Source organism: Lutra lutra, chromosome 2 (assembly GCF_902655055.1).
Source record: "Lutra lutra chromosome 2, mLutLut1.2, whole genome shotgun sequence".
Taxonomy (NCBI): Eukaryota; Metazoa; Chordata; class Mammalia; order Carnivora; family Mustelidae; genus Lutra; species Lutra lutra.
Genome location: NC_062279.1, coordinates 143,546,277 through 143,558,592, shown reverse-complemented (window position 1 = coordinate 143,558,592; position 12,316 = coordinate 143,546,277). Strand labels below are relative to the sequence as shown.

The 12,316-nt window shown below is 53.0% G+C and overlaps 1 protein-coding gene across 5 annotated transcripts in view; it reads left to right on the top strand.

Moving 5' to 3' along the window:
- TRMT44 (tRNA methyltransferase 44 homolog) overlaps window positions 1-12,316 on the top strand; it is a 39,301-nt gene that overhangs the window by 4,835 nt on the left and 22,150 nt on the right. For 3 of the 5 annotated variants that reach the window (XM_047718748.1, XM_047718747.1, XM_047718749.1), the window contains exons 3-9: window positions 444-663; window positions 2,342-2,410; window positions 3,161-3,268; window positions 4,420-4,491; window positions 7,309-7,415; window positions 8,236-8,419; window positions 10,281-10,689. In XM_047718748.1, the coding sequence (XP_047574704.1) occupies window positions 444-663; window positions 2,342-2,410; window positions 3,161-3,268; window positions 4,420-4,491; window positions 7,309-7,415; window positions 8,236-8,419; window positions 10,281-10,689 (1,169 nt within the window). The remainder of the gene's footprint in view (window positions 1-443; window positions 664-2,341; window positions 2,411-3,160; window positions 3,269-4,419; window positions 4,492-7,308; window positions 7,416-8,235; window positions 8,420-10,280; window positions 10,690-12,316) is intronic. The other 2 variants (XM_047718751.1, XM_047718750.1) reach the window with 2 other exon arrangements.

Below are 12,316 nucleotides of genomic sequence, written 5' to 3'. Positions count from 1 at the left end.
GGGTAAACACATTTTTTTTTTTTAAGATTTTATTTATTTATTTGACAGACAGAGATCACAAGTAGGCAGAGAGGCAGGCAGAGAGAGAGGGGAGGAAGCAGGCTCCCTGCTGAGCAGAGAGCCTGATGCGGGGCTCGATCCCAGGACCCTGGGATCATGACCTGAACCGAAGGCAGAGGCTTTAACCCACTGAGCCATCCAGGTGCCCCGGGTAAACACATATTTAATAGCATTTGTAAGGAAAGAATTCTTTCTGCTCTTAGAAAAAATGTGTTTTTCTCTATTTGTTGAAAGCTCTGCCACTAGTTCCCAATTCTCAGGTTTCAGATCAAATAATTTATACTTACAGCTGTCTTAACATGTCCTGTCTTTTGGTAAATGTTTAATTTAAAAATAAGAATTGAAACTAGCTCTGCTTATTCATATTTCTCTTATTTTTAAAGGTTCATATCTATTTTAATTTTCTGTCCAGAAAGATGGCATTCAGATGGCATCGTTTATCCCCAGCCTGCCTGGCTGGGAGAAGAGCTGCTGGCCAGGTTGGCCCGGTGGTCTGTGGAGAGCAAGAAGAGCGGATTTAAAAGCACCCTGTCCCTCATTTCCATCATCAAGTACAGCAAAATGTACCAGATGCTTAAGGAGAAGTATAAAGACATGGTCAAGGTAACTGGGGAAACATTGGTGATTCCCTCCTTTAGATGAGGGGACATTGACCAAATTATGCCAGGAAAAGACATTTTCCGGTAAACTTTGTGGTGTATGCAGACACAGGCCTCAAGTCAAAACAGCGCCACTTAAGGGCCTGCATTATAGGCTGTATTTTGACTTAGATAGGGATGAAAACTGCGAAACTGTTGACGCATGGAAAAGGATCTTTTCTTTCTTTCTTTTTTTTTTTTTTTTTTGCATATTGCTGATTTTTTCCCAAGCAAATAAAAGCAAAGTACTTAATTGAAAATAATTGGATATTAGTTCTGAAATTGCCACATTTCCTTATGTAAACTTAAACATGTTTAAAGAAAAGATACAAAAAATTAAAGTATAAAAAGCATATACTTTCAGAAAGAAGGTTAATTTCAGAACATGTCCTTAACTTTATATTTAAGATGTAAAGAGAAAGTAACAGCAAACCTCTGTGCTCACATCCAGAGGAAGAAATAAAGTTTCCCTAACGTGGCTGAACTTCTTTTGTAGTCTTGCCCACGTATGGCCCTCTTTCTGGAAGGAACCGTGATTTGTCATTTGTGTGTATGTGTGTGTTCTGTGTTTTGTTTTGTTTTGAGGGGGGTTGCAGAGGGAGAGAATCTTCAGAGAGAGATGTTCAGCACAGAGCCTGATGTGGGGCGCAGTCTCATGAACCTGAGATCAAGACCTGACCCGAGATTAGGAGTCAGATCCTTAACCGACTGAGCCACCAGGCACCCATATGTGGGTGTGGTTTTTTCTCAGTTACCTATCGTCGTATAACAGAACATTCCAAAGGTCACAGGCTAGAGACCGTGCCCTTTCATTCTTGCTGTAGTGTGTGGGTCCTAGGCCTGGCCGACAAAGCTGGTGGCCCCTTCGCTTCCAGATCCTGGATGGAGAGGCCTTCATTATCTTCCTAACTATTCATTTCCTTCTGGAAGGGACTTCATCTATTATTCCAGCCTTTGAAATTGTCCTTAGTGAGACAGCCCGACCTGTTTAATCCCCTATGACTAGACACGGACATCGGAACGTGTTGCCTTGTCTTGGGTTTTTCCTCTCTTGCCAGTTGTCTGTTCTGCATGTGGCCTGTGTGGGCAGTGAGGCATTACGTCTGGGCGGCTAGTGCTTTCGGAGTACCAGCTTCTTGTCCCATGTGGCCATGGAGGCTTTCGCTTTCCCCAGAGGGAAGTGGGGACCCCTGCTGAGGGCTACCCCTGACAAATGACAGCCAAGCGCCCACAGACCAGACAGCTGGGCCCCGCTTCCTGAGCCCTTTGCTTTCCTCGCCCGGGGTTCCTTGTTCCTCTTCCTCATCTAGAGGAACGATGGAGCAGGAGAGCTGAGCGTTCTCCTCAATGTGGCCTCATCTAAACAGCTACATCCGTCATTTCTGTTGCGAAGTCCTGCCACGGACTGCAGTGCTCTTGCCGTGGCCCGTGACGCATGCGTGCGGTGAAGATTTGGCGTGTCTTTATGTTGTGCTCTTACTGTGAGAGAGGCTTTATCTGTGTCTGCCTTCGGAATGAACTCTTTTTTTCCAACTTTCCTGCCTGGTTAGTCTCATTTGACTTAGGCTGATACGGCTACTTCACGTGTCGTGAAATGGCCGGGTGACAGCGAACAGTTACATATGCCCTGGAATATGTTCTAGGTGTGGCCCGAAGTAACCGATCCCGAGAAGTTTGTGTATGAAGATGTGGCTATCGCTGCATACCTGCTGGTAAGCGCACGTCCAGTCGCCTAAGCCCCTCTGCAGTGGGGGTGGCATGCTGTCCGCCGCCAGTGGGGAGCAACAGTCATTAAATCCGTAAGCCAGTGTGCTGGCGTGGTGGCCGGGGCCCTCGTCTGACTGTGGGAGAGGGGCACGCCTGTGCTTTGAAGGCCACCCGCAGGGGCTCCAGCTCAGGCGGGCATTTCTAACGCCCCCTCACCACGGCCCATGGCACCACTCGAGCCACTGACAGGCCCCCCGTGACATGCACTTGCCCTCCACTCCTGGGTCCGTCCTTGGCTAGCTCGCTAGCCCCGGAATTTGGGTGTGCCCTTGATGGAATTGCCTTGACTCCCCTATCTAGCACATGTTTGGGCCAGAGGATTTCTAATTCCCTTTTGTCTATGATTCTCAGAGCCTCTTTAGAAATTGCACATTTTGCTTTGATTATCAAAGTGTACAGCTCAGAAGAACAGAGAGAAGGCATGAGGACCCAGCAGTAGCCTGTGAAGCTCTTGCCTGGAGAGGACCACTTCCATGTGGACTCTTGCTGGGACGGGCGGCCTTGAGACCCCCGTGGCATCGGGCGAGGGCAGCCCCTCTGCTCACCTGTGTGTCACCTGCACAGACCCAGGGCCACAGACAAGGATTGGCCACCTGTCCTGGAAATGCGATTTGTAACTCATGCAGAGTTTGTGTCTGAGTTATTCTTGGAGGGAATGAATGAGGTACTGATTTTTTTTTTTTTTTTAAACTTAGATTTTGTGGGAAGAAGAAAGAGCTGAGCGGGGCTTGATGGCCAAGCAGTCCTTTGTTGACTTAGGATGCGGGAACGGTCTCCTGGTCCATATCCTGAGCACCGAGGGGGTAAGGGCACTCCCATGGCCCACCTAATGCCTTTTCCGAGTGTCTCCCAGACCAGGACAAGGGTCCTTGATGTTTTTTCACTGCTGGTACAAGCTGAACCCAGAGTCTGCCTGGCTGTTGGGCTGGGACCGAGGAGAGCGGGGGCCTGTGTGGCTCGGGGAGAGGATGGCCATCCTGCTGGTTGGAACAGGGCTCACATGGGTGTGCCTAGGGACGACAGACTTCGCACAGCACGGCTCTTGTGGCCGTCGGGTGCTCTTTGGGGAATGAGGCATGTCAGGGCATTGGAAGGGGAAGGAGAGGCGATGGGTTCTGTCCTCCAGAAGCTGGAATCCCCGTGCAGAGGCCAGTTACACTCCCGCTGTGGTGTACACCAGCGACGGGAGTGTGTCAGATCCATGCGGTAAAGGCGGGATGCAATAGAACAGCCCCTGTCACTTAGAGCAAGCGGTTCAGTGTGAGCCATGAGCTTCCCGGTCCTGTGCTTCCAGCCGGTGTCCAGCCTTCCCTCAGAGTCACTGTGGGAGGTGACTGTCACCCCATGACCCCCGCTGACTTCTGACTGTGGCATTCTGCCCTGTGGGAAAGGTGCTCTGTGCACAGCTGTAGGACTTGAAATGGGGTTGTTGGAATACTTTTTATTTGCTTTGTTAAAAAAATGGGTTTGTGACAGTAACAGCTGTAAACAAGTTGTCTGGGGTAGGGCGTGTCAGCACATCGGGCGGTGACCTTCAGGCTGGTAGGTAAGGACCCGGCACCTTGTGCACCTCTTCTCTGCCCCCAACTTGGAAACGAACATGGCTGCCCCGCAGGAGCCCATGGGCACGGGCATGCATCCTGGTGGTGAAGCTGCTGCAGGGGGACCGGCCTCATTGGCTGGCCAGCTGGAGGGGCGGGTGCACTGGGGTCTGGGCCTGACTCTGGGCCATGAGAGGGAGCTCTGTGTCCAGGTGTGTCTTCTGGGCCACTGGCCTCGAACCCGTTTCCATGCCTCGACTCTCTTTCCCCTTGGTGAAGACTCCTGGTGACCCTCAGCAGCCCTCGGGATCTGACCTGCCTCAGTCGCTGAGAAGCTGCGGGAGCCATCAGGCATTCTTGCTCATTTATTATGATGTACTGACGTTGACCTTTGCATTCTGAAATTCTTCTAGCACCCAGGCAGAGGGATCGATGTCCGGAGAAGAAAAATCTGGGACATGTATGGACCACAGACTTGCTTGGAGGTACTGACTGTGTTCATTTGTCTGCTCTTGTGTGCTTGCCCCCGGGGGCAATTGTTCTCACGAGCGTGCCCGGCGCTGACCTTTCCAGCTGCCTCGTGCTAGTCCTCGCGCAGTGCCAGCTGTTGGTCCCCCGTCCTGCCCACTGTGCCTGGAGGCCAGGGCACATGCACCCTGCTTCTTGGCTCACCTCTTGTTCTCAACGGTGTTTTCAGATGACAAGTCACACTGCGTAAATCCTTGTGCATCAGTCTTAGTCAACTTAAAAAAAAATCTGACGTAGGCCAAACTTGAGAAGTTTTGGATGATATTTTCATAATGCTTTTCAGAAAGGTTTTTCCTGAAATACACTTTCAAGGAGAGTTTGGAACACTATAAGAGACGCATCCAAAAAAAAACAGGAGAAAAAGTAGAGGTTTGCGTATTTACCAAATACTTGAGTGAGCTCAACCTGCCAGGCATTCTCAGGTGCTGATACTTCGACAGTGATGGGAGGCTTCTGCCCCCTTCGGGGGGCGGGGAGCACCCACCCATACAGAGCGGGTTCGGGGTGGCAGGTGTACATGCTGAGGGGGGTGAGGGGGCTGCCGTGGGTCTGGGTTGTGCTGTGTGTGGGGGTGGCCGGCAGGGCCTCCCAGCAAGAGGGCAGGTGCTGAGGAGCCCAGGAGAGGAAGGTAAAATGCAGCTGGGCTGGGGCAGGGCCACAGGTGTGCGGACGCCCCATGGAGCTGCAGAGCTGAGCCACGCACATTTCCTATGGGCCATTTAGTGGTCTGACCTCCAGAGCCCATGACCCTCAGGCCACAGTGAACCCAGGTCCCCGCAACCTTGCTCAGGAGTAGCTCACTTGTCCTGGTATGAGTCAGAGAGGAGTGTCTCCTCAAGGGAGGAAGTGACCGGACCCCTGAGCAGCAGTCCCACGTCAGGTCTGGTGTTCAGTGTTTATGGAGTTGGGGTTCAGTCAAGGCCTCCAAGCCGGCCAGCGGAAGGCTCAGCAGCAAGGGTCTGCACACTCAGCTCCTCCTGCCACCCAACGGGACTCTGCCGCCCCTGTGGCCTCAGGACCTTGGTCCTGGAGTTATATGCAGGGTGTGACTAGGATGCAGATTGTCCTCCCCGGTGGCAGAGTGCTGACGGGACGTCTCATGTTCACTTTTTGCTGTGGACAGTGTAAGAGCACACGGACGTCACAAGGCGCGTGGTCGTCCCGGAAGCTTACAGGCGTCACAGCCACTCTTGTAGCCCCCACTCCGCCCGCTGCTCTTGGGAAACAAATCTCAGCTCTGCCACTTCATCTGTAAGTAGTTAGACTCTGAGACTCTTTTTATACCTTCTACCTCACTTTCTTCTAAAGTTGAGAATAATATTGCAAAAAATAAAAAAGATTCATGGAAGGGAGTTCACGGCTGCTTCTGTGGGCTGGTTGTCTTTATCTGCATGGTCAAAAGCCGAGCATGAGCTTCCAGCTTCTTTCCAAGTCCTCGTTTGATTGTAAGCAAAACCACCTGTCTTAAATAACAGCAGCTGTGAATTGTGTTTTAATTCATGCAGGCCGTTTAAAGGGAAATAAGCAACTTTAAATCTAGACAGGGTGGAAATAGAGAATAACATCAAAGGTTTGTTTTTCCTGCCTTTAAATTACGCATATGCTTGTTGACTGGTAGTTTTCGGTGTTTTAGTATGTGTGTAAGTAGAAGCCCAGATGCTTATTTAAGAATCAGAAAGATTGTGGAGTTTAAATTCTACTTTCGTTTACATCATGTCTGCACAAGACCCATGGTTTTTGTTGTCCTACAGAGTGGTCTTGAAAGTGGGGTTGCCCTGATGTCTTCTTTGTTTTGATGAAGGAATGGCAGCTGCACTTACTTCCCTTGGGGCTTCAAGATTAGGGTTTTGAGTGGTTGGATGATGTCCTTTCTCTGTATCTTTCCGGTTTTTACCGACAGACCCACTGTTGGGACCCGACCTCAGTCATTCATAATGACTGTTATTAAGTCATAAAATCAAGCTGCTTTCAGCTTAATGATAGGAATTATCAGAATGGTTAACCTGCCTGTGGAGTGGGTTTTTACTTGGTGTCTGAGTGTTTACAAAACCTCGCATGGGGGCACCTGGGTGGCTCAGTGGGTTAAAGCCTCTACCTTCAGCTCGGGTCATGATCCCAGGGTCCTGGGATTGAGCCCCGCATCGGGCTCCCTGCTCCACGGGAAGCCTACTTCTCCCACTCCCACTGCTTGTGTTCCCTCTCTCGCTGTGTCTTTCTCTGTCAAATAAATAAATAAAATCTTTTTAAAAAAAAATCACATGATAGCAGAGGCTTCTGCTCCGTGTGAGCTGCCCTGGTCTCTTACCTGTGCTGCCGTGGGCGTGCTTCGTGACGTTGATTAGCAGGCGTGAGGTTGTGTGATGTATTACGTTATACACTTAGATCAACTTCAGACCTGCTTGCTTTCTGCTCACTTGCTCCTAAAGCCCTCTATGGCTCCGATGTTCTGGAGTGTGGAAACGGTTCCTTTGTCCCACCTCCTGCAGCTCCTTGTATGTTGTATGTTGATGAACAGAAGCACATTTGTACGGATCAGAAAGAGATGAGCACTCAGAGGGCATGGTTGGTTTCTCTAGCGATGACGCTGGAAGCTGCTGGGTTTCACGACCTCTGGGGCAGATGCAGCCCTATGTTCAGGTGCCCGCCGGGTGTCCCTGAGGCCCCGGGGTGGGGCTGAGACCTCGCCCAGCGAGCGGGGGTTCTGCGGGGCCTTGCTTCGGGAGCTCTGTGCTGCTTTACTGAACACGCGGTCTTGTTTTGTGTTTTTCTCTCAGGAAGGTGCAATCACCCCAAGTGATAAGACCCTTTTCCCTGACGTCGATTGGTTGATTGGTAACCATTCCGATGAACTGACGCCGTGGGTGCCCGTCATTGCAGCCCGGTGAGCAGGTGGCCCTGGCGGCAGGGTGGATGGCGGGGGAGGTTTGGGTGCCCTCTCTGTCCGCATCTGGCCACTAGTGGCTGTTGGACACTGGAAATGGAGCTGGCTCAGATTGTCGGAAGGATGATGTGTCGAGCGTATCAGGCCAGGGCTGAATTCTGCCTGGCTGGAGAAGATCAGCTCCCAAATGTGGTTCACGGCATTCTGCTCAACAATGCTGATGAAAACTAAGGACTTCGGCGGTGTTTATAGCTGGTGTGGAGACAGGTCGTGTTTCCTTGGAAGTTGTTTTCTGACAGCGAGGGTCGGTCTTCAAAGGAAAAGTCTGTGGACAAGGTGGCCCTTGGAACAATATTTCTCTCTCAGCCCAGGGGCTGCATGCGGGGCGGCGGCCCTTCTGGCTCAGGAGGAGATGTCGCCCTGAATGTTCTGTGGCTATGGTCTGCCATCCAGGGTCTTTGGAACTGCCCTGGCTCTCCAAGGGTAATGTAGGTCAAGGAGCACATCTTAGTCTTTGCCATGCCTGCCTCTGAGCTCCTGTCCTCCCGGCTGAAGCCTCACGTGCTTCTGGAAGTCTTATGTTGCAGTTGAGGAGAACAGCTGCGAGGGAGCAGGTTTTTATGAAAGTAATTAGATTCATGTTTTATGAAGAAAGTATGGCATGCTGCACTGTTTCTGGAAACTGAATTAGGGAGAGCTGTTATTCATGTTCTCATCAGAAAACACGAGCAGCCGCCAGCACACGTCTTATCCCGAGGCATGATAGCCACGTGGCTCTCCTGCTGAATTTTCTTTCGGTTTTGGTGGATTGATTTTGAAGGTCCTCCTATGGCTGCCGTTTCTTTGTCCTTCCCTGCTGCTTCTTTGACTTCACCGGGAAGTACTCCCGGAGGCAGAGCAGGAAGACTCAGTACCGAGAGTACCTTGATTTCATCACAGAAGTGGGGCTGACCTGCGGGTTTCACGTCGAGGAGGACTGCCTGCGCATTCCGTCAACCAAAAGGGTGCGTTCTGGTCACCATGGGCTCGCTGTCCTCGGTGGGGTGCTGGCATCTGGATGGGGGGCTGAGGGTCGTGTCACAGAACCAAAAGGACTGCTGGCGTTCAACACTGGGGCATTCCAGAAGCTGCCTGTGTTGATCTCAGTGTCTCAACCACCGGTGGCCTTCGGAGGGCTCATTCTGCACCCACGGCCCCTCCCGTGGTGGCTTTGCAGGACGCTCGCCAAGTCTTCATTTCCTTCCCAGAAATTGCACGTGGCCCTCGGGTACCTGCCCAGAGTAGGCGTCAGCCTGACTTGTGTAGTGGTGGCCCGAGTATTGTCTGGGGCTGCCCGCTCTGAGTTCCGACTCCTCGGGTTCCCCAGTGATTGGCCCAAATTGAAGTCTGGTTAGAAGTTCCAAATGAGTCCCCATTTTCTCGTGACATGCTCCATTAATTCAGATTTGCCTGAAAGGTAGTTTGCCCAGACAAACTTTGGCCCTTGCCCAGTCTGTGAAAACAGCAAGTGTGACCTCCCTGCCGGAGGGGTCAGAGTGGACTGGGTAGCCTTCCCGCTCACCCTCTGAGCTACCGATTTGTGATAATCTCTGGTAGCTTCCTTTTGTCAGACTCCATGGCTGTCAGTGTGCTTTTTTGACCAGCAAAACACTGAAACCCATCATATCCAAATTAGAAGCTTGATTGCTTAATTGCTTGATATGCTGAGAAGGACCCAAGACAGATAGGAGGTGAGCTCTTGGCTCTGCCCCCTGCTCGCCGCGAACTGTCGCACACATTGCAAACCGTACCTGTGTCCCCGTGTTTCCAGAGGGGAGGCGATAACACGGCACCTTCATTGTGGGCACCCAGTGGTGGCGGTGAGTGGGGCCCCCGGGGCCTCGGGTACATCATTGCTCAGATACACCACTCAGATCACTCTGAAAGCTTCCTTTGGGACTGTGCTTTCGAGCCACGGTGTTATTCTCATAAGTGCCCTCATGTCAGCAAGTCCCCCCGGGAACCGCTGAGGTTTGGGTCATGTGCATACAAGGGTCCCACAGTTTGGGTTTTTGCACTAGTCTTTCCATTGTCTTGCTGGAGGGCACGTACCCTGCATCGCTCTGAGCCTCGGCTTGCTTGTAACCCGGTGGACTGGGGGGCAGATGCGAGAGCAGGTGTGCACACGTCGTGCTGTTCAATGGGGGCACCTGGCACATTTGTCCCCACACAGCAACATCATGTCACCTGCCCAGGATCACATGGGAACAGGTGGCAGAGCTGGAGTGTAGTGAGGGGTGGCTCTGATGCTTGCTTTCATTGCCTGTAAGCTGGTTTTGTAGCTCTCGCTCGGGGAGGACGTTGAGAGATGCTGTACCCAGGGCGGCGGCGCCAGACCGGCCTCGCTCACCCCGGGGACGCCTGCGCGGCCGCCTTCCTCTGGGCTATATAGAGGAGAAAGCTTGAAGAGAGCATTCGTGCTGCCCCAGGTACTCTGCAAGGGCCACGTGCCCCCCTCATCGGACCAGGTGTCCAGAAGGACATCCTAGTTGGAGAGGTCTGGCTTCCCAGTAGCGTCCATGCTTGGGGTCACACGAAGGAGCCCACAAGTGAAGTGTTCAGAGCAGGCACGGCCGTAAGCTCAGTGGGGGGCTCTGTTGTTACATGTGTGTTAGGGCCCTCAACGTCTGAGCCTTGAGATTCTTCTTGGGCTTTTGCTCTTGGATTATTCTGGACGTTTTTATTGATACTGGTTCCTAGAGTAAGCATTTCTTTCATGATAAATGTCTAAAGCTTTTAATTTGTGCTGCAGAACAAGAGAGTTGAGTAGAAACCAGGCCATGCTCTAGGAGCCTGGTGATATACCCTGCTGTTTTTCACACGCAGGTTTGTCTCATCGGGAAATCCAGAACATACCCACCTGCTGGGGAAGTTGCCATGGATGAGCAGAGAACCCAGTACATTAACAGCAGGCGGGGCCGCCCCATGAGCCCACCTGGCGAGGCGTCTGTCCCTCCTCCACCCCGGGCCATGGTGGAACACGCAGGTCACCCCGACGGGCACCAGGCCTTGGACACCGGGGCTGCCACAGGAGGGGCAGAGATCTGGGCCGACCAACTCTGGCTGTCTGGATTTCAGCCTAGAGAGAAAGCTGAGCGCGTGAGGAACTGTGCCACCCTTCCTCGAGATTTTATTGACCAAGTGGTTTTGCAAGTGGCACATTTGCTGTTGGATGGAGAGCAGTTAAACACAGGAAGCGCTTCCAGCGGCAGCTCGAAGGCTTGGAACCGAGGAGGTAGGCCCCCGGCAGCCACATGCCTGCTGGCTTTCAGGTGGTGGCTCAGCTCTCCTTTAGGACCAACTTGAAATTGTGTGGTTGTTTTTAATTACATGTATTTTAAAGAGACATCGAGGATGAACAGGCCTCCGACACTCTCATTGTTTAAAGGTTTCCCTGCAGTTCCCATTAATGTTCAGGACTCCATTCCCTCAGAGGAAGGCACTGAGGGCAGAGGGATGGTGTTCAAGACCCTTAGTTCACCTTCACAGAATTGTCCAGGCTTCAGGGGGTGGAGCTCTTTATTTTCAGTTTATAGGGGTTCCAAACGGAAAACAGTCCTGAATGCCAGGAAAGCACACTGTCGCCTTGACAATAGGGTAACACTTGGGAGACGTAGTCGGATAACCTGGTTCTCTTTGAAATCCCCCAAGTGCAAAACTCAGACGTGGTGAAAGGGAGACAGTTATATCTGATTGTCCTCATAGGATGAGTAACGTGCTGAAATCAGTGGCGTTCAGGAGAGATAGGGAACCAAGTGTGGGCTTCCGTTAGTTTTGTAAAGTGAGTGTTTCCAGTCCTAGGCGGCTGCCCCGTCCAAGCTGGTTTCTTTCCTGAGCGGCGGCACCAGAGGGCGCTGTGGAGCTGGCTGGGCTGGGCGGCGCCTGAGACTTGCCTCTGAGTTTTGGGAGTCATTGGAGGGCCCGGGGGAGCCCTACCTCAGCCTGTCTGGGGCTGCTGCCTGGCTGCCTGTGAGTGGGGGCCCGGGAGCAGGCGGCGAGCCTGTTCTCCCCCACCGGTGACGTCGTCCTGCCCAGAGCCTCCACGGCTCTGGTGTACGTGCCACGGGGCAGGGCTGTGGAGCAACTCCCCTTCCCTGTGGATCACTGACCCTGGTGGCGTCTGACTGAAGGGCCTCTCTAGGGATGTGCGGCGGCCTCTGCCAGAGCCCCTGCTGCAGGTGGCTGACCGCCCGTGTAACTGGGTGCTATGGCCTGCTCCGTGGGTTGGTGCCCCACTTCCTGCTGTGCCCTGCTGAGGTGGGGCCCGAGTAAAGAGGAAGGCAGGCTGGGTGGGGGGCTTCCAGTGGGGCCTCGAGGGGCCTGGAGTCCCTGCAGTAGGCAGGCAGGTGCCTCAGAGACGTTTGTGCGAATCTGAAAATGGGGAGTTCGACCTTCAGACCCAGGAGTGATTGAGTTCAGGAGGTCCATGCCTGTGCCTGGGATGGCACTTTCCCAGCGGTAACCACCTGGGTCTTCTTGGTCCGACATAGATAGTTGATCATCAGGTGTCGGGTCTCAGGGCCTGCCTGCCCAGTGGAAACCCCTGCAGAGCTGGGGGGCCATTGTGCCACATGGGTCTCGGTGTCTGGGGCTGGCCTGAGGTGCTCCGGTGGGGTGGACCTGTGCCCTTGGCCTCTCAGCCCACAGGTTCCTGCCCTCGGGTGGTCTTCCCACCTTCTGGCTGCTGGAGTTTAGTGACCCCTCTACAGCCTGCCCCTGTGTGACGTAGGCATAGGTCTGTCTCCAGGCCCTGAGTGATCTCTGCAGGGGGCACAGGGTCGGAGCAGGTGGTCCCTGCCCTCACAGCTGGGTCAGGACACACACACGGCCGAGGATGAGCAACCAGGGGGAGGCCGTGTGCA